The sequence below is a fragment of the Phasianus colchicus genome, chromosome 16 (assembly GCF_987193195.1).
Source record: "Phasianus colchicus chromosome 16, bPhaCol1.hap1.1, whole genome shotgun sequence".
Lineage (NCBI taxonomy): Eukaryota > Metazoa > Chordata > Aves > Galliformes > Phasianidae > Phasianus > Phasianus colchicus.
This window is the reverse complement of record NC_143451.1, coordinates 12,339,948-12,359,043: the sequence shown is the minus strand read 5'-3', so window position 1 is coordinate 12,359,043 and position 19,096 is coordinate 12,339,948. Positions and strand designations below refer to the sequence as shown.

General features: G+C 57.4%; 1 protein-coding gene and 1 long non-coding RNA gene across 6 annotated transcripts in view; one reads left to right on the top strand and one right to left on the bottom strand.

The window, feature by feature from the left end:
• TNRC18 (trinucleotide repeat containing 18) overlaps positions 1-8,219 on the bottom strand; it is a 48,569-nt gene extending 40,350 nt beyond the window's left edge. For 3 of the 5 annotated variants that reach the window (XM_090151198.1, XM_090151196.1, XM_031606621.2), the window contains exons 1-2: positions 6,410-6,481; positions 4,318-4,738 (exon numbers count right to left, since the gene is read on the bottom strand). In XM_090151198.1, coding sequence (XP_090007324.1) covers positions 4,318-4,519 — 202 coding nt within the window. In that variant the 5' untranslated portion in view covers positions 4,520-4,738; positions 6,410-6,481. Of the gene's footprint in view, positions 1-4,317; positions 4,739-6,409; positions 6,482-7,987 lie in introns of those variants that run through there. The other 2 variants (XM_090151197.1, XM_090151199.1) reach the window with 2 other exon arrangements.
• Positions 6,149-13,743, top strand: LOC116237446 (uncharacterized). The gene is made up of 3 exons (XR_016471514.1): positions 6,149-6,340; positions 7,820-7,877; positions 8,447-13,743. It is a non-coding gene; the product is annotated as an uncharacterized LOC116237446 (long non-coding RNA).
• The last annotated feature ends 5,353 nt before the right edge of the window (positions 13,744-19,096 follow it).

Here is a 19,096-nt window from a genome sequence, read left to right as displayed (position 1 = left end):
CAGAGCACCGAGCCTCCAAGCCCTGCACACACAGACACCAGGCAGCACAGCACAGCACAGGCACCATCCATCCACACACAGCCGATGCCATCGCACTGCAGGCAGCCAGAGCCAAATCCCTCCGAAACCCTTCCTCCCAAGCACACCAGCTGCTTAATTTTATTGGATTTTTTTTTTTTTTTGTAATTAAAAGCAATTAAACCAAATGTATTAAAAGCATATTCAAAACCACAGGGGGTGGTGCTGGAAGGAACGGCGCGGGGGCGGCGGGGAGGGCAGCGATGGATGGAGCGAACTGCCATCCAGGCTGGGCGGCGGGGGAAGATGGATAGAGGCAGGAGCAGGGGATGCAGATCTGCTCACCACGTCTGCAGCAAGATTAATTCCCGGCCATTTCCATTCCTCCAGCTGCTGCTGTGTCGGGAGCAGCACAGGGACCTTCCCACACCTCATCCTGGGGCAGGGCTTCCCCGGCACCAGGTCACTGGGGCTCTGCCAAGGAGCTCGGGGCTGAAGGCACGGCTCTGCAGCAGAGAATGGCTGCTGGGAGCTGGGCTAACGAAGCTGTGTTAATGAAGCACGCCTCAGCTAACGCGGTGGGTCAGGAGCAGAGCCATGCACAGCTTCAGGAGGAGTCAGAACCCGAAAATACGGGAGGATGCTGCAGGACCTGGCTCCAGGAGAGCCCCTGTGCCCTCTGCAGCCCTACACCAAGCACTCGGGATGGGGCTGAGGGTGGCACGCAGCTCCTACGGGACAGAAATCCACCCTACAGCCCACAGCAGACAGGCTCCCTTCACCAACACAGAGCACAAGGTTGCAGGAAGACCCAAAAAACAAGAACAAAATTCCTATCCCCCTCATTTCATTCCCAGTGCAAACCCCAAGAGATCATTCCTGCCTCGCCCCAAACCCCAGAGACCCACAGCAGCATCACCAAGCACCTCCCACCACCCCAAGGGCAAGCACCCCATTTCAGGGCCGTGAAACACAGCAGAACTCCCCGAAAGCACCCAACAGGGCTCTGCTGCTCTGCTACCATTCTCAGGACGGCTGCAGGAGGGCTTTGCTGGCACGGCAATGTCCCCTTGCAGGATGGGGGGATGGTGTCCCCTCTATGCTCCAGATTAGGCTGGAAAAACCCACGGCAGAGCTGGAGCAGAGAAGCAGGAATGCCCCGATAAATCTCTGCGTTTCACTGTACAGACCCCAATACGGCGCCGTGTGCCACCGCCTGTGCAGCACACAAACACCAACACACAGCACAGCCACCCACCCAAGAAAAGAGCACCCTGAGCCCACGGGGAAAGCAGATTTTTATTGTTATCACTACGCTCTGCTCCCGACTGCAGCCAACCATCCACAACCCCATCCCCACCAGCCTCCACCTCCCCCGGACGCAGCGGCTGCCAAGAACAGCACGGAGGTGGGGCAGGGAAGGGACAGAGCCGGACACCACCCCCTATGAGGACCGGGGACCGACCCCCTCCCCCAGCTCCATACACAGCACCCTCCTCCATCTGCAGCCCAAATCCCACTGCCACCGTCACCCCGCCCTTGGAAAATACCCCCAGTTCCAAGAAAATACCCCCAGCAATGCCCCCCCCCCCGCCCCCGAGCCCCAGGCTGGGGGTTGCCTACACGAAACATTTCTGCAGGTATTTATTTTAGGAGGGAGCTGGGACGGCTCCAACAGCCGCGGATGGGGGGGAGGAGGGGGGTCACAGCCGGGGCCAGAGCTGCTCTATTTAAAGGCGCTGCTGCTGCCCGCCGCCCTTCGCCCCTTGCGCAAGGCTCCATTCCAAAAAAACCAACCCAAATGGAACAACAACAGCAGCAAAGAAGGAGGAGAAACAAACACAGACACCAACACCGAACCGATGGGCTCGGGGTGCTGCGCTGGGCTGAAATAAAGATAAATCCCTGCGGCACGATGGGATGGGGCTCAGCGCGTCCCTTCGGTGACAAATCTGCAGCTGTGCAAGTGGAGGGACGGAGGGAAAGGGCAGAAATGGTGATTTTGAGGGGTGGGGGGGAGGGAAATAACAAAAAAAATGCTATAGGAAAAATCTGCCCAACAGCAAACTGACCCGATGTGCACAGCGTCCATACGGAACGCTGCAGACTGCCTTCTGCTGTATAGGAAGGAGGTGGGGGGGAAAGGAAAACACGGCGCAAGAAGGGAGCTAAAATATTGATAAAAACAGATTAAAAAGGAGTTAAAATAAAAAGCAAAAGGGAGGAAGCAGGCAGGGGTGCTGGAGCGCCGTGCAGCCCTTGGTTTGGTAATTCTCTCTGCAGATTTGGGCACCGCCGCCCAGCACTGCGCTCACGGACACCGAGCTGATCGGCCGGGCCACGGGAGAAGGGCAGAGGGCTGCGGTTGGGAAATGAGCTGCTCTCCTCAGCAGCACACAACAACCACCCTACGGCTGGGGGGAGAAAGGGGCAAAAATGGGAGGGGAATGGGGAAAAAGAGGGGGGGGAGGGAGAGGAAAAAAGGTGGGGAAAAAGAAAAGGGAAGGGGGAAGGGAAAAAAGAGGGAGAAGAAGCAAAAAAAAAAAAAAGAAAAAAAGACAGCAAAGCAAATCCAAGGGGCAAAGTCCCATCGCGCCGGAGAGCGGCGGCTCAGAGGGAGGAAAGTGGGAGATGGAGCCAACAGCCCATGGGGCAACAGCACAGAAAGCAGAGTGCTGGGGAAAAAAAGGCAAAAAAAAAAAAGAAGGAAAAGAGAATTTTTTTTTTAAATGGATGGGTGGGTTGGGTGCCCACAGACGGAGGATGAAAATGAAAGACAATAAAAATAATAACAACAATAGGAGGCAATAGGGGCAGCCCCACACCGCTGCCTTCCCTCTCCGCTTCCCCCAAATCCGCCCTCCATTCCCTGCTCTGTAAGGGACGGCCCCACAGCCAGGCAGGGATTTTCCACCCTGCTGAGATTTCCCGAATCCCTGCCATAAGTCGCCACGCACAAACGGCCGGCAGCGATTTTCCCCCATTCCCATCGTTTTCTTTTTTGCTTTCCCTGTTTGCTGGGTATTTTTTTTATCCCCCTCCGCCCCAAGCAAAGCCTTCGGGAAGAGCCGTGCACAGAGCAGAGCCCTGAACAACATACAGGGCATGGATCTGGGGCTCAGAACCACACGGAGTTGGGGCTGCAGAGAACAAATCTGGTGTTTATAGCACCGATATTCAGGATTGTGGAGCACGGATATCTGGGCTTTAAACCACCAATATTTGGAGCTTAAAACACAAATCCTTGACATTCTGGAGCGCTCACATTTAAGATTAACAGCGTGGGTCTTTGGGCTCAAAAGCACAGATATTTGGGGCTCTAAAACACGCATTTTGGGGACTCCAAAGCAGACAAATCTGGGCTTGCAGGCACGTATGCTTGGGGCTGGGGAGCGCGCAGATCCGGGCTCTTAGCACAGATCTTCAGGCTCCAAAGCACGGCTATTGGGGGCTCCAAAGCACGGCTGGGGTTTTACAGCACATCGCTTCGGGGTTTCAAGCACAGATATTTATGGACTAAACCATTAGGATTTGGGACTCCAGAGTCTGTGCATTTCAGATATAAAGCACGGATCTCTGGGACTCGGGAGCATGAATCTTGGGGGTTAAAAACGCAGATATTTGGGGCTTGAAAGCACGGGTATCTGGGGTTTAAACTGTGTCTGCGTGGGATTTAATGCGTGAAAATTTGGGATGTGAAGCACAGGTATTTGGGACTCTGGAGCGCACACAGGCTCAGCAGCTCAGCTATTTGGGGTCTAAAGCTCATCTATTCGTGGCTCCCAAACACTGGGATCAGCAGTGCAGGATTGTGGGCGCTGGGGTTTTAAAGCACATCTGTCTGGGGTTTAAAGCTCAGAGATCCGGGCTCTAAAGCACAGATTTTTAGGGTCTAAAACACAGATAAATATAGGATTCAAAGCGTGGATACGCACGGCTGCGACCCGTGAATATTTAAGACTCTGGAACGCACATATCTTGGGTTTACAGCACGGAATTCGGGGCTTTAAAACACAAGACTTAGGGAACGGAGAGCGCGCATACGCGGGCTCCACAACACGGCGATTCGGGGCTCGAGGAGCCTCTATTCGGGGCTCTAAAGCACGGAACGCTGGGGCTCGGGACCAAACGCAGTCGGGGTTTCAACGCGCGGATCTCGGCACTGCAATGCACGGCTCCCCGGGGTTTAAAGCACCGCTCCCCGGGCTTGAAGGCACGGCTCGCTACGAGTCGGCTGTACAGCACGGCTGAAGTCTGGGCTCGCACAGCTCGGTTCCGCGTCGCGCCCAGCGCTCTTACCGGGGTGCGCGTGGAGGCCGATGCCGGACGCCAGGAACTTGCCGGGCTGCAGCGCTGCGGGCAGCCCCGCGGCCAGGGGCGCGGAGGGGGGCAGGCGGCCGGCGGCCAGGCGGTGCCCGTCCATGGGCAGCCCCGAGAGCAGCGGCGGGGGGGGGCCGTGCGCCGAGCGGGGGGGGGGCCCGAAGTCTCGGCCATCCATCATCCGCTCGCCGGCTTCCAGGAGTCTCCCGGATCGCTGTCGGTGTTCGCCGCCGATTCCTCCCCCTCCCGCCGCCCCCCCCCCACCCTTTTTTTTTTTTCTTTTTTTTTTTTCTTCTGCTTCTGCCGCTTCTCCCCCCAAAAAATCAGACGGTTTTCAAGAACAAGGCGTCCGAGCGTGCCATGGCGCGGTGCAGGGTGCCAGCCCCCGGCTCGGTGCTGCCTGCGGAGAGAGAGCGGGCGGCGGTGAGAACGGGAGAGCGGCCGCCAGAGCCGCCCGGGGAACGGAGCGGAGAGGAAGGGGGGTTTAAAAGCGGGGGAAGAAACGACGGGAATGTAAGGCAGGAATTAAGGAGAGGGACGGAATTGTAAAGGAGAAAAAAAAAAAAAAAAGAAGAAAAAAATAATGGCGCGGAGCGGAGCCGCCCCGCGGAGCGGAACAGCGCGGCACCGCCGGAGAGCGAAAAGAAAGGAGAAGATACAGAAATATCCTCCTTAAATCCTCTCCTCTCTTTCGGATCGCTCTGTACGGACGGTTCCGGCGCGGGGCCGCAGCCGCTGGGACGGGCGGCGCTGAGCGGCCGCAGCGCTCCGAGCTTCTGGCAGCATCGCAAACACACGGAGGCGGCTCCGCCGGGATCCCAGCCGTTCGTGGGGAAACAAAGCGGGGGAAACGGTGAGAAATGGGGGAGGGGGGTTGGAAAGGGAAAAGAGGGGAAAAAGGGAAAGGGGGGAGAGAAATCGGGGGGAAAAAAGGAGGGGAGAAGAGATCGAAAAGAAAAAAAAAAGGGCGGGGGGGAAGGAAAAGAAAAGAAAAAAAAGGAGAAGGAAAAAAGGAGAAAAAAAAAAGGGAAAAAGGCGAAAGAAGAGAAAGAAAAAAGGAAAAAAACGGGGAAGGAAAAAAGGCGAAAAAAAACGGGGGAAAGCGAACGGGGAAAAAAACGAGGGAAAAACAGGGGAAAAAAGGGGGAAAGGGGAGAAAAAAAGGGGGAGAAGAGGGGGAGAAACGGGGAAAAAAGGGGGAGAAACGGGGGAAAAAAGGAGGAGAAAGACGGGAAAACGGGGAAATAATGGGAAAAAAAAGAAGTGGGGGAATGAAAGGAAAAGGGGGACAGAAACGGGGAGAAACGGACGAAAAGAGGGGGAAACAGGAAAAAAGAAAAGAGGAAAAAAGGGGAGGGAAAAGGAGAAAAAAGGGGAAAACAGGAAAAGGGGAAAAAAGAGGGAGAAGGGGGGAAAAGGGAAGAAATGGAACGAAAGGAAAAAGAGGGTAGAAAAGAAGGAAAAAAACGAGGGAAAGAAAAAAGGGGAAAAAAGAGGGAATAAAAGGGGGGGAAGAGAAAAAAGGAACGGGGGGACAAGATGGGAAGAATTGGGGGAAAGCGGGGAAGAAAAGAGGGGAAAAAAGTCAATTTAGAAGGATGGAAAGAAGAGGGGGAGAAGGAAATTAAAGCAGCGAGATGGAAGGTGAACGAGAGAGGAGAGGAAAAATAAGGAAAAGAATGCGGGAAAACGGGAGAAAAGCAAAGAAAATGGAAACGAAAGGAGAAAAAGGAATCAAAGAAACGGATATAAAAGGAAAAAAAAGATGGAAAGCACGGGGGAGAAACGTGAAGGGGGGGGGGGAGAAAACGAGAAAACGGGGGGAAAAAAAAATCTGAAACGGGCAAAATAAGAACGGTGAGGAGAAAAAAAAGTGTCGGGAGGGAGAAATAAAGCAGAGGGGAGGAAAAACCAGCGCCGAAGAGCGGCGGAACGGAAAACAGCGGCGAAACACGGCGCTACGAACGGGACGGGGCGGGAGGGCCGGGCGGCAGCGTCCGCGGTAACAGCCGGGCGGAGAACGGCAAGCGGGGAGCGAAGCGAGCGGGGCGCGGGGCCGCCGCCGTCCTACCTGGCGCTCAGGCCGCCTGCTCGCGGCCCATGGCGGCGGCGCGGCGGGCCGGGGCCCGGCGGGGGGTGCGGGCGGCGCGGCGGGCCGGGGCTCAGGGGCGGGGGGGCGGCGGCGCGGCGGCCGCGCCATGGAGCGCCGGGACGGCCCCGCACGGCGGCATCGGGCGCGATCCGCAACCGCGGCGGCGCAGACGGAGAGCGGCCCGCGCGCGGCGACCGGCGGCGCTCAGGGGAGGGAAAAAAAAAAAAAAAAAAAAAAAAGTGCGGCGGGAGGGGGAGGGGAGAAAAATAAAGGGACGGCGCGGGAGAGGGAGGGAAAAGGGGGGAAAACGCGGCGCCGGGGCCATGAAACGCGCATTGTTCTCCGCGAGCCGCGCCCCCCCCCGAAGGGGCGGGACCGGAGCTGCTCTCCGCCGTCCCATTGGCTGTCCGGCACGCTGCTCGGCCGTGGGTAAACAGGCGGCCGTTTCCAGGCTCCCCCCCTACCGCCGCTTTCTGCTCTCAGTCGCCGCCGCTCTCCGCCGTTTCCAGGCCCCCCGCGGCCCGCCCCGCGCTGAGGGAGCGAAGCGCCCCCCCCCCCCCAGCGGAGCCCCCGGCGCTGAGCAGGGAACGGCTGGCCGGCGCTCTCCCACGGCCCCGCCGCGCACAAAGCGCCCTTTGAGGGGGAGCGGCCGCGGGGGGCGAAGCCTCCGCACCCCCCCCGCTTCCAAACATTGAAACGCGGGGCGAAGCGGGGGGCGCCGGTCAGCAAAGCGGCGTTTTTTCAGCCCCAAAGCGGCTGCGCTGCGCGCGGGGCTCCTTTTGTCACAAACAACGCGCGGGCGCCTCGCTTTCATTAAGAGAACGGCGCGGGCCGCGTTCGTTAAAAACGGTGGATGATAAAAATAAGAATTAAAAATCCGAGGAAAATAGAACCCGCCCTTCCCCCCCCCGCGCCCCCCCCCCCCCTCCTCCTCCTCCTCCGCCGCCATTTTGTGCCGCCCCGCGCGGCGCCGCCAGCAGCGCACAGCGCACAGCGCCCCCCCCCCGCCTGGTTCCGTTCATCGCCGCCGCCCGGACGGACCGCCCCCCCCCCCCCCCCCTTTCGTTTTTACGCCGCTTAATTTACTAAAAAAAAAAAAAAAAGTGCATTTTTCCTTTTTTTTTTTTTATTTTTTTCCCCGTTCTTACTCCATCGTTCTCGATTTTTTTCCCCGTTTTTCCTTCTTCCTCCCCCCCCCCCATTTTATTCCCCATTTTCCTATTTTTCCCCTTCCCCTTTTTTCCATTTTTGCCCTCCTTTTTTATTCCCTATTTCCCCCCCCTTCCATTTCCCCGCTTTCCCTTTTTCCCCATTTTTCCTTCTTTTTTCTCCCCCCCCCTTTATTATCCTCCCCCCACTTTCCCCCTATTTTCCTTATTCCCCCCCCAGTGGACGCAGAGCGGAGCAGGCAGGACGCAGCACAGCGCCGAGCCCCCAGCACACACAGGTAGGACTTCGGGGTGGGATGGCAACACAACCGCCATCCTTTCCCCCTCCCCTTTTCCCCCCTCCCATCCCAAATCACCCTGCCCCACTTTCCCAGGGGGGGCCGCTCACCTTTGGGGCTGCCCCCCATTTCGTGCACACACGCGGGGTGCCGAGCCGTGCCGCCCGCACGTTTGCAGGCTGTTTGCAGCTATATTTAAGGCGTGCAGTCAGCGCCCGGATTTAGCAATGCGGCCATAAATCAGACGGACGCACGGACGGAGCTGGCACAGCTCTGCCCCATTTCCTCATCCCCCGGCGCGGCGCTGGAGGCCCTTTCCCCCATATAAAACACCAAAGAGGGGATGGGAGGCAAAACGGGATCTGTGACGCAGCCCTACAGACACGAGGGGGTCCCGCACACCCCGCTCTTTGGGGGCAGCCGGGAGGTGGGATTCCCAGCAGCGTGGGATGGCGTTCTCCATCAATCCCAGCTGCGGGGCTGTGGGGGCTTTGATTCTCCTTTTTTTCTTCCCCTTTTACCCAATAAAAAGCTTTTTTCTTTCTCTCTCTCTTTTTTTTTTTTTTAAGTGCAAAATCATGAGAAAAACACACATGCTGGCGAGGGATGCTCCGAGCTGAACGTGAGTCCCAGGGCTGTGATTTGTGCCCTCCAGTCCTAACCAGAGCTGGGCTGCGGGGCGAGGAGAAGGCAGCCACAGCTTTTGGAGGGCCAGATGTGGTGGTTTAACAGAGAAACGCGTGGGAAATACCCCAGACCCACACCCTGCTGCGTGGCTCTAACGCAGGCTGTGAGCAGCAATCCGCAGCAGCACAGCCAGCTGAGTGCAGCTCCTCCTGTGTGCACACCAAATATCCGAACATGGAAAGCATCTGCAGCTTCTCTGCTTCTCCAGTGAGGGAAGGAATGGTGGGGAGAAACAAACAGCTCAGGTTTGAAGGTCCTGAAGCATCAGGGAGAGGCGGGGAGGGAAGTCGAGCGGTTCAGCGCAGAGCTGGTCGCCTTTGCTCCGTCCTTCTTAAAATTCACCTCTCCTCTGTGCTGCACACAGCAACCAGCAGAGCCCTGGGGAGCTGGAAATGCAGAGCTGCAGGGGATGGGGACTGGCTTTGTGCCACACCGAGAGCGATGTCCCCCAGAAGAAGAGATGTGGGCACCAACGGCGCTGATGCTCCAGGCTGTCCCTTCCCCTGCAGGTGTCCCTGCGTGCTGTCACTGCTGCGTGTGCACCCCAAACTTTGCCATCCCCATCTGAAAGCACGGGGAATCCATCCACCTCCCCACGTTGAGTTCTTCCAGCTCATAAATGCCTCTTCTTATCCGAGGGAAAGAGAGATGGGAAACAAAACCTGTCCTCAAAAGTACCCCAAAGCAACAAGCCCACGGGGAAATGGGCTGCTGGGGCTGAACTGCCACCCAGCTCAGGTGTCACACAGGTGGGGACAGAGCACCCAGCAAACCGATGTCCTTAAAGGACAAGGCAGGGACAGCAGGGGCTGCTCGCCCCGAGCCGAGCCCATCCTTGGCACCTCCACGTGGCCAGCTGTAGGGCCATGGGCCCAGAAGCCAAGTGCCCAGAAAGCTTTGGGCAGAGCACACGGCAGGAGCATTTCCCACCCCCAGGAGTTGTTCTGGCTCCCTTATCCCCACGGGCACCAGCCAGAGCACCGCGGTTGCCCACGCTGGGCACCAAAACGATGCTAAAACAACACCTGTTGGGGCAGAAACCATCTCACCCAGGCACCAGGGGCTGCAGGAGGGTCCCCACACCCAACGCAACCCCTGCTGACCCCTGGCCGCCCCACGGCTCTCCCGGGGCCGTTCCCCCCCCCAAACTCCCTGTGCCCGGCCCCGCAGCACCCACGGCTCCTCCAGCAGAGCCCTGTGCCCAACAAAGCCTTCCAGCCGGCAGCGCCCGGCTCCTAATTATGATTTCCTTCAAGACGATCCCAGCAGCGATAGACAAAACCTCCCCTCTGGTCGGAGCTGGAATGCCGTGTCCTAACGACGGCTTTTGTACCGCGCCTGCTGGAGGAAAGAGCGCGGCAGGAGGGGGGAAAGGGAGATTTAATTATAGAGCCGCATTGTGATTTCGCACACATAGCTGGCTGCTGTAATCAGGTTACAAGTGTAGCTCATTTTCCTCCCTCCCCTCCCTCTTCCTCCTCTTTTTCTTTCTTTTTTCCCCCCTCTCCCTTTTTCCTCTCGGTGCTCCGAAGCGGTCGATGAGCTCCGTGTGTCGCAGAGCCGCACCGGCACCGGGCTGCCCCCACTCATCCCCTGCCCCCCCCCCCCCCCCCCGGCTTCCCACAGCTCCGGGTGAAGAGGAGGAGCCCCTTTTCCCTCTCTTGGGGCGGGAGGAGGAAAAGCATCTTTTAAACGCAACTTTGTGTGTTTTTTCTATCCGGGCAAAGCGATGCCGTGCTCAGTTTCGGACCGTTCTGAGGTTCATTTAGGAACCTATTGTTGTCCGTGCGAATTCTTTTTTACATTTCAAATAACAGGATTATTTCCCCAGGGGGTAATATCCTGTAATTTGAACACAATAATGGGAATAAATTACTTACTTAGAACTAATAACGACAGCCTGATTCCAATATATATAGGAACTGTAACAGCTTTGGTTAGTTAAAGTGTAATTGTGTCGACGGATGACATTTTCTTTCAAAGGAATCTGAACGACTTTTAATTAAATTTGCCGAGGGTGGGGAGGAGAGGGAGGGGGAGACGCCGGCATCCCAGCACCCCGAGCGCGGCACCCAGCACAGGGGACCGCATCCCCCAGGTGCCACTGCCGGCACTTGGCGTTGCCAGCAGGCAGTCCTGGTTGGTACTGGGTGATGCTCCACCTCCACCATCGGTGGCATTTGGCCACTGGGACGCAGGGATGCTGCAGGGTGAGAGTGCTGGGTCCCCATGGCATCATCCTGCCCTGCGGGCACTTCTGCCCCGTGGCATCCCCACTCTCCCCCAATGGGTTTCGCTGCCTGTTGCCCTTTGTGTTTATTTGCAGCCCTCGAAGTTCCCTTTGGAGAAGAAGGAATTTACAAAAGCCATCTTTCCACCCCAGCCCGCGCAGCGCCAAGTTCCTGCCCCGAAATATCTCGGCGAGGAGCTCTGCCAGCGGCTCCGTCCTCCTCCAGGACTCGTTTTCCTCTGTTTATCTTGAAAATATTTCTGTGCTGAGGTCCCACCCAGCGGCACACAGCCCTGCAAGGCCGCCTCCAGCCGACACACAGCCCTTGTTTACGTGGAGCAGAGCCGGCTGAGCCCAGGCTGGTGCTGGAGGAGAAGCCCTCTGAGCACAGAGCGCCCCGCCACCACTGACACACAGATGCCTCCAGTTGCTGCTTGGGGAGTTTCTCATGGTTTGACGTGATAATAACAGCAAAGAATGCTGTGCTTGGATCTCCTAGAGCTCTGCTGAGAATTGGGCACATCCCGGGGCGCAGCGATGCTCCATCTCTGGTCCAGCTGTCTGCAACAACCGCCCTGCAGCAGCACGGAGTTCTGCAGGAGCTCGTTGTGAAGGTTTTAGGGTAGATGTGCCGGGGTTTGTGGCAGAGGGCTGGGATGGGAACCCTGCTGTCCCCTCACCACCCCGCTGCTGCATCTGACCCCAATTTGAGGCACCCACCCCGAGCATCCCCTCCCCAGACCGCTCTGCGCCCGCAGCATCACCCCGTGCAAACAGCCTCAATCACAGCAACGCTTCCAAGCCCGGCCAGCAGGATTGAGTTACCTGCCTTGGAAGAATAAAGGAGGCATTCAGCCAGAGCTTACGCCTTTCCCCCTGCCAAGGCCCGACACCACGGTGACGGTCACACGCAGAGGCACAGAAACACGAGCCCCACTGACCCCGATCTGCATCCCCCCCTCCTCCCACCCCACGGCACCGGGCAGAGCGCACGCTTTGCTTTGCCTGCCCGTCACGAGCTGCCTTATCTTTTACTAAAACCTTTAGGAGCAGAAGTCAGGCTACCCGGGCACAAAGGCGGCTAAATCTCCTCCTGGGACATTAATCATTTTTCTTTGACGTGTTTTGCTAATTAGGCGAAGCGTTTCCCTTGATGGGGGGGAAAACTGGGGCCTGGGAAAAATTAAAAAAATAAAGAAAGAAAGAAGAGGGAGAGGTGGAAGAGAGGAAGAACCAGGGCAGAGGGACGAGGTGTAAGGCTGCTCTGTTCTTCGAGCATCAGCTGGCAGGGAGCAAACCCAGCCCATGTGGCTCCAGCATCATCACCATCCCTGGAGGTGCCCAAGGCCACGGTTGGCACTGAGCAGCCTGGGGGGGCAGCCCAGCCCGTGGCCACCCGCCTGTGCCTATGGGTGCATGAGCTGAGATGCCCCACGGGGGAAAAATGCGGAGGGTGAAGGTTTCTCCAGTCTGTGCAGTCACTGCTAGTGAACGCATGGAGCACCCGCTGTGATTTCTTAAAATGCACTGTTTGGGATTTCTGGCAATGCCTGCTGCTGCACACACAGAAATGGCCTGGCACCCCCACAGCCTGAGGCTGAGGGCCCATTGGGAGCTGCAGAAGGCAGCAGGAAGCCTCTGCCATGGTGGTTTGTCAGTAGAACCTCTAACTGCAGGGATGGGGACCAGCTCGTCCCAGGCAGGACTGGCTCCTTTTTGCATGAATCCAACCCAGCTCCCATAGGACCCAATGGTTTTTTTTTTGTGAGAAACAAAACAACCCACAGTGAAATCGCTATGAGGACACACTGAAACAAAATCCCAACGAGAAACCACCGCCTGCTCGTGCCCCCCAGCACCACAAAGCATCCGCTCCAATCACTTATCGACAGCTCAAACCCAAACCCTCCGTGTGCAAACACTCGGGGCAGAGCCATGGGGCTGTGCTGTGGGGTAGAACTATGGGGCAGCACTATGGGGAAGGACTATGGGGCAGCACTATGGGGCAGCGCAAGGGGGAAGGACTATGGGGCAGCACCATGGGGCAGCACTGTGGGGCAGTGCTATGGAACAGTACTATGGGGCAGCGCTATGGGGTTGCACTATGAGGCAGTGCTATGGGGCAGTGCTATGGAGCAGTGCTATGGGGCAGCACTATGGGGCAGTGCTATGGGCAGTGCTATAGGGCAGCGCTATGGGGCAGTGCTATGGAGCAATACTATGGGGCAGTGCTATGGGGCAGTGCTATGGGGCAGCGCTATGGGGCAGTGCTGCAGAAATCAATCACAGTGCCGCACTCCCTCGGCGCGCTCCTCATTGCTGTGGGATGACACACACCGCTCCTCCCCCCCCTCCCCACCCCCACCACCAAAACAAAGCACTGTTTCTAATTTGGGGAGTTTGGAAATCATTTTCCATCCCGGCTTCCAAACGAAACCAAAAAAGAAATTTGCTTTCCAGAGCACCACGGAGGGGTCAGCGCTCTGCGGGAGTGCGAAAAGTCGCGGGAAAAGCGAGTGCTGCTCCCCCCCACACCCATTTCCAAGAAAAATAAAATAAATTAAAAGAAGACAATGCTGTTAAATATAGAGCATAAAGCACATCTCGGCACCATTCATCATTTCGGGGGTGTTTTCGCCAACATCTCCCGGCGGATCCGGTTGGCTGTTGCATCCCCAGGGGACGCATTGCAGGCGTGCTGACGCTGGCCCGGGGAGCAGCAGAGGGATGGTGGGAACCCCGCGGGTGCCTCCGCCTCTGTGTGAGAGCTGTTGGAAAATCATAATCCTCTCCCAAATAAAATCCAGCCCTGGGAGCACCATCGGGCCGCGTCGCGGTGCGGTTTGCACAGCCAGAGTGGGGTGGTAAAAAGAAAAAGCCTTCAAGGTGAGGAAAGCACTGTGGGAAGGTCGGCATCCCAGGTGTTTTTGTGCCAAAGTGCTCCAAAACAAAAAGAAGAAAGAGGAGAGTAAGGAGGAACACCCGGCATGCTGAGCTGCTGCTGCAAAACAAATGATTTTCCACGAGTCGCTGGTGGAAAGAGCAGAGCGGAGCAGAGAGGTGCATCCAGTAGGTGGGATTGGCTCGAGGTGGGTCCCCAGCTCTGGGGTCTCTGATAGAAGCCCAGTGGGTGGAGGAGGGTGCTCAGTGTGTGCACCCCACTGCGAGGCTCTGTTCTGCCCAGGATGAGGCAGGAAAACCAAATTGGGTTCATGTCTGCAAGGCTTCGATGGAGAACTCCAACACATGAAGGGTCTCCAGGCCATGGGGCTGCATCCTGGTGGTGGCTGGACATGGAGCAGTGTTGGAGGTGGAGCAGTGTTGGACATGGAGCAGCGTTGGACGTGGAGCAGTGTTGGACATGGAGCAGCGTTGGAGGTGGAGCAGTGTTCAGTCCACAGCATCAGGGCAGGGTTTCCCACCTTTCCCAGCTCAATTCCTGGGAGCATTTCTCATGGACACCCAACTTGTGCCATCACTGTGAACTCTGAGTTTCTCCACATCTCCTCCCCACCTCCATCTGCCCCCGAGGTGCTTCCCAGAGCACGGGGAGGGCCCTGAGGAGGAAAAAAAATAAAAAATAATCATAACTGTTTAAAAAAAAAAAAAAAAAAAAGCCACTGGAAACAAACAAACAGTTTTGATTTATCGCTCACCAGAAGAAATAGTGCGTGTTGAAAGCAAGCACAGGAAGTCGTGGGGACAATAAATCCTGCACGAGAGCAGATGAACCAACACAATTCCACATTCGGGAACACGGCGAGGTTGTGGAGACAGCGGGAGGGTGAAGTGTGGGGAGTTTGGGGTGGGACCCCGAAGCAGAGGGGTGCAGGGCTGGGAGCATCTCCCCATCACCTCGAGTTTTGGGATCAAGCCCAGGTGCCAGCAAAGGGATCCTCCAGGACACCTCGCTGTGATGTGGCCGTGTCCGGACGGGGAGCAGTGGGGCTCCATCCCATCCTCGTCACTCGCGGAATGCCAGCAATCCTGGCTGTTCTGTGGGTACAGAAACTGCACGTCCCCACTGCTGGCTGGGGCTCCTGGCAGCCCCAGGGAGGATTTGGCTGCGCAGGAATTTGGAAGCTGCCTGAAATCCCGAAGAAACGAGGAAAGGCTGAGGGATGACGTTGTGATGGAGGCTCAGCCCCGCCGAGCGGCGGCTCGCAGCACCCCACGCATGGCACTGGGAGCAAACCAGGAGCTGTGGGTGTAGGATATCATCCCTTCCTCTATGGGGGCACCGCAGGGGCTTCCCAGGACCCCCTGACCTCGTTGACCCCCCATGGCTGGGGGTCACGTTCATTGCATCCTTTGGGATGGGGCAGAAAACACCACGGCACTCACCCCCCATCTCCATTTTATTTTCCCCCCCACACCCACGTGCAGTTTCTTTTTTACCCTTCTGAGATGACAGCAGGGTGGGGGGAGGGATGAGGCTGTTTATTAAATGCCATCCGCTCCAGTTAATCCCCCAAACTGACTCAGAGGTGTCACAGTGTGCATTCAAATGAACGCCTTGCCATCTTTCCATCAGCTCTGCGGATCTGACCTGTAGGAGCAATGGAGAGACCCAGGGATGGGCGACGGCGGATCAGATGGGATCTCAAACACGATGGCAGTGAGCCTGGGCTAGGAAAGTAGAGAGCCCAAACCCACCCCACTGGGCACATCGTGCTGCACCAGCACTGCTCTGCAGAAGGCAGCTGGGGGCTCTGCCCGTATCCCAGCGCCGGCTGCGGGGGATTCACCATCACCAGCACGGCCCTTTGGTTTGCTTTCTGGAGGAAAATAAAGCAGAGCTGTTTGCAGAAGGTTCTCATTAGGGAAACATCTGGAGTCAGCACTTCTTCCCCAAAGGGCAGTGGAGTGCTGGGAGGAATCAGGGAAGGAGGAGGAGGAGGAGGAGGAGGGATGGATGTGAGGCGAGTTTCGGCCCAAGGAAGGTCCCAGCATCTGTGCCAGCGCCCGGGGGCGCCCGGATCTGTCCGCTGGGATGGATGGGGTAAGGAAGCTCCTCGTCCCTTGGGAGCCTGGGGACACGGGCTGCTGACACTGCCGTCAGGGGACATCACCCCTCCTCCAGGTGCCCTTCCCGCTGCCTTTGGGCGCTCGCTGCCGAGGAGAACGGGGCCGGAGCAGCGCAGTGCGTAGCGCACAGCGTGCGTCCCGCAGATGGGACCTGTCCCCTCGCCTGTCCCCATCACACAGGCTGTAGTGACATCTGCTGGGCTCTCACTGGGGAAGTCCCACGGAACCCGCACGGCGCTGACCCTCCGGCGCCGCACGGACCCGCATGGCAGCGCTTCCCTTCGTCCCGGGCTCAACGACGGACTGCAGGACCTGATGGCTGCACCGGGTGCCACCATCGCTGCGAGAACGTCGCAGTCCGTACGTGGTGACAAAACCAAACTGGGACCCGTCGCCTGCAAGGGGCTCCGCTGGGAGCAGTGCTGCGGGGACAGAAGGGCGACGGAGCGGGGACGGCTGCGGTCACAGCCCCGAGGACAGGGCGGGGGGTGGCGCGGTGCTCCTGGGGGGCAGGAGAGACCCTGGAGCTGGAGAAACCCCGCACCCATCTGTAAGGGGGAAAGGATGCGATGAGGAGCGGGTAGGGATGGGGGCAGGCTGCTTATCTGGAGCTGATTTTGATTTTCCCCTTTCCGATACCGGCAGGATGCTGTGCTGCGCCTCATTATGCAAATAGAAGCAATTAGAGCTCACCCAGGCTCTGCCCACGTGACGGTTTATGGCACTCGCAGAAATCCTTCGTGCTACATGAGGGGAATGACAACGGCCCCGGGCTGCAGCCGGCTCACCCCAAGCGCGGGGAGCTGATAGCAGAGCCTTCGGTGGAACCGCGCATCGGGGACCGACCCCAGAAATGCCCACGGGAGGGACTGTCCGGGAGGAGCCCCCCCCCCTCCAGGTCACACCGTGGCACCGGGGTTGGCTGCAGCCCTCAGCCCAGGACGGCACGTGGGGCTGCAGTGCCACAGCGCGGATAAATCAGTGCAGCTCCATCCCCCGACCCGGGCCTGCCGTGCCGATCCCGCGGTGACCCATTCAGAAATAGAATAAGGCAAACACACACAGAGGCATCGACCCACACCTCAGCTCACGCTGGACTTCCTCGGTGTGTTCTGAATTCCTCGAGCAGGGAAGGGCTGTCCTGGGCTCGGTGCTCGCGGTGGCACAAGGAGTCCATCAGCAGTGCAGGGTGAGGACACAGCGAGGAGCAGAGCCTGGCACATGGCTGCCTGCACAGGGACACAGCAGCGGAGGCTCTGGGACTACCTGATGGCCACTGATGGATGGGATGAGAGAGCTGATTTCCAATTGGAGGAGTTCCAGTAAAGGCAGAGGAATACGACCTCCATTGGGCACGGGGGGAAGGCAAATATTGCATGGGGAGCAAATCTGGAGAAGGGCAGAGTTCACCCAGCAAGGGCACGGCCTGCACAGCCAAGGGTGGGGAGGGCTGGAATCCCCTCCCGTGCTGGGGATGCACTCGATGTGTTTTTAAAGGGGCTCTGTTTGTACTTCAAAACAGCCTGGCTGTAATTGCCAAAAAAAAATCATTGGGAAAAAAAAAAAAGACAAAACAACCCGCTACAATGACTAATTAGCTCGCTCCTGCCTCGTACCCTGTAAACAAATGTATTTGTAACCAATTTGCAAGCACTTTGCATAAGGGGCCCAGAACACTCATGCCTGTTTGATGCATTTTGACATTAATTTGATAATAGCGGCTTAACAAGGAATCCAGGCTCCCTAGCTATAAATATGCTGCTTTTCCCCTTCCTTTTATCTGCACAGTGAAATAATGTTGTTTTTCCCCCTGCTGCAATAACCACCATCCAACCCTTTCATGAACGCCCTTTATGTCCTTTAGCATTTTCAAGGCTTTTTTTTTTTCCCCTCTCTTTTCTTCCCTCCTTCTGGAGAAAGCAAAAGGGTTTTATGAGCTGTACTTTTAATTCCTGTTTACAGAGGGGATGGAGAGGACAGCAATGGTGCTCCAATAATGCTGCTTATGGGAGAGTAGCTCAGAAGTCCTTCCTCCACCCACCTGCGCTCTGTGGGAGGGATGCAGCTCATCCTCTTTTCCCTCCTCTCAGCACACTGTGGATCTCCAGCTCCATGCAGCCCTTCGGTGCCACACCAGCAGCAAACAGGAGCACAACGGAATGGGAATGAGGTGCTGGGGACAACACTGGTGCCACCCAGAGCACAGGTCCCAGCCCCAACGGGTGGCACTGCAGCATCACCACGTGTCACACAGAGACCAAACCACAGCCACGGCTCATCCCTGCCCTAACAGCAACACCTCTCTCCTTCTGGTCCCTCCTAAAGCTTCCCATCTATTTGCAGAACCGCAGAATGGCTGGGTTGGAAGGGACTCACAGCCCTGCAGCCTCAGCCCTGCTATGGGCTCATTGCCTCCCCCAGCTCAGGCTGCCCAGAGCCCATCCATGACCTCAGGCACCTCCAGGGATGGGGCACCCACTGCTCCAGCACCTCACCGCCCTCTGGGTGAACCATTTCCCCCTCACATCCAACCCACGCCTCCCCTCTCTCAGTTTAAAGCCATTCAACCTCCAGAACACCACCAGCACCCCCCCAACCCACCTAGCAGAGATCAATGCCATTTCTGTGAGGGCAAAATTTGGGGATAAAACTTGAGAGAACAACTCTTCTCGTGTCACATGAGAGCAGTCGGGCCTTCTGCTGCACAGCACCGTTTTGGGAAGCAGGGAGATGGCTGTCATCCTTTATGCACTGCCATCATTCAAGAAAAAGGGGCAGCGTGGAACAGCAAGAAAACTAAATGGCTGCAGAGCTCTCACCCCGCTGCCTCCCAGCTCCCCCACAGACCCCTCCTGGCAACAGCAGATGTGCTGCAGGGGCACAGCACGGCTCCAGGACGAGCTGCTCCATCCCAGCCATGGCACCGACCGCTGCTCCCCAGCCCTCCCTGGGGATTATTAATGCCCAAACAATGCAGGGAGCCCCTGTGATAAGCCAGAGGCCCAGCAGAGCCCGAAAGTACATTCCTTCCTCAGCCTCCTCCCTCCTTATCTCTTTCTTCCCTCCTCAAAACCACGGTTAGATAACAGTTATTGGAGCAATAAAATCCATAACTTAAACATGAGCACCAGGGATGGCCCCTGCCAGAGCACACAGAGCAATGGAGCCCACGGGCACCGTGAAACGGAGCCTCCAGGCAGAGCTGGGTGAGCCCACAGCAGCTGCAGGGCAGCCAGGTTCACCAACCCCAACCCATCCCCACCACCACACCAAA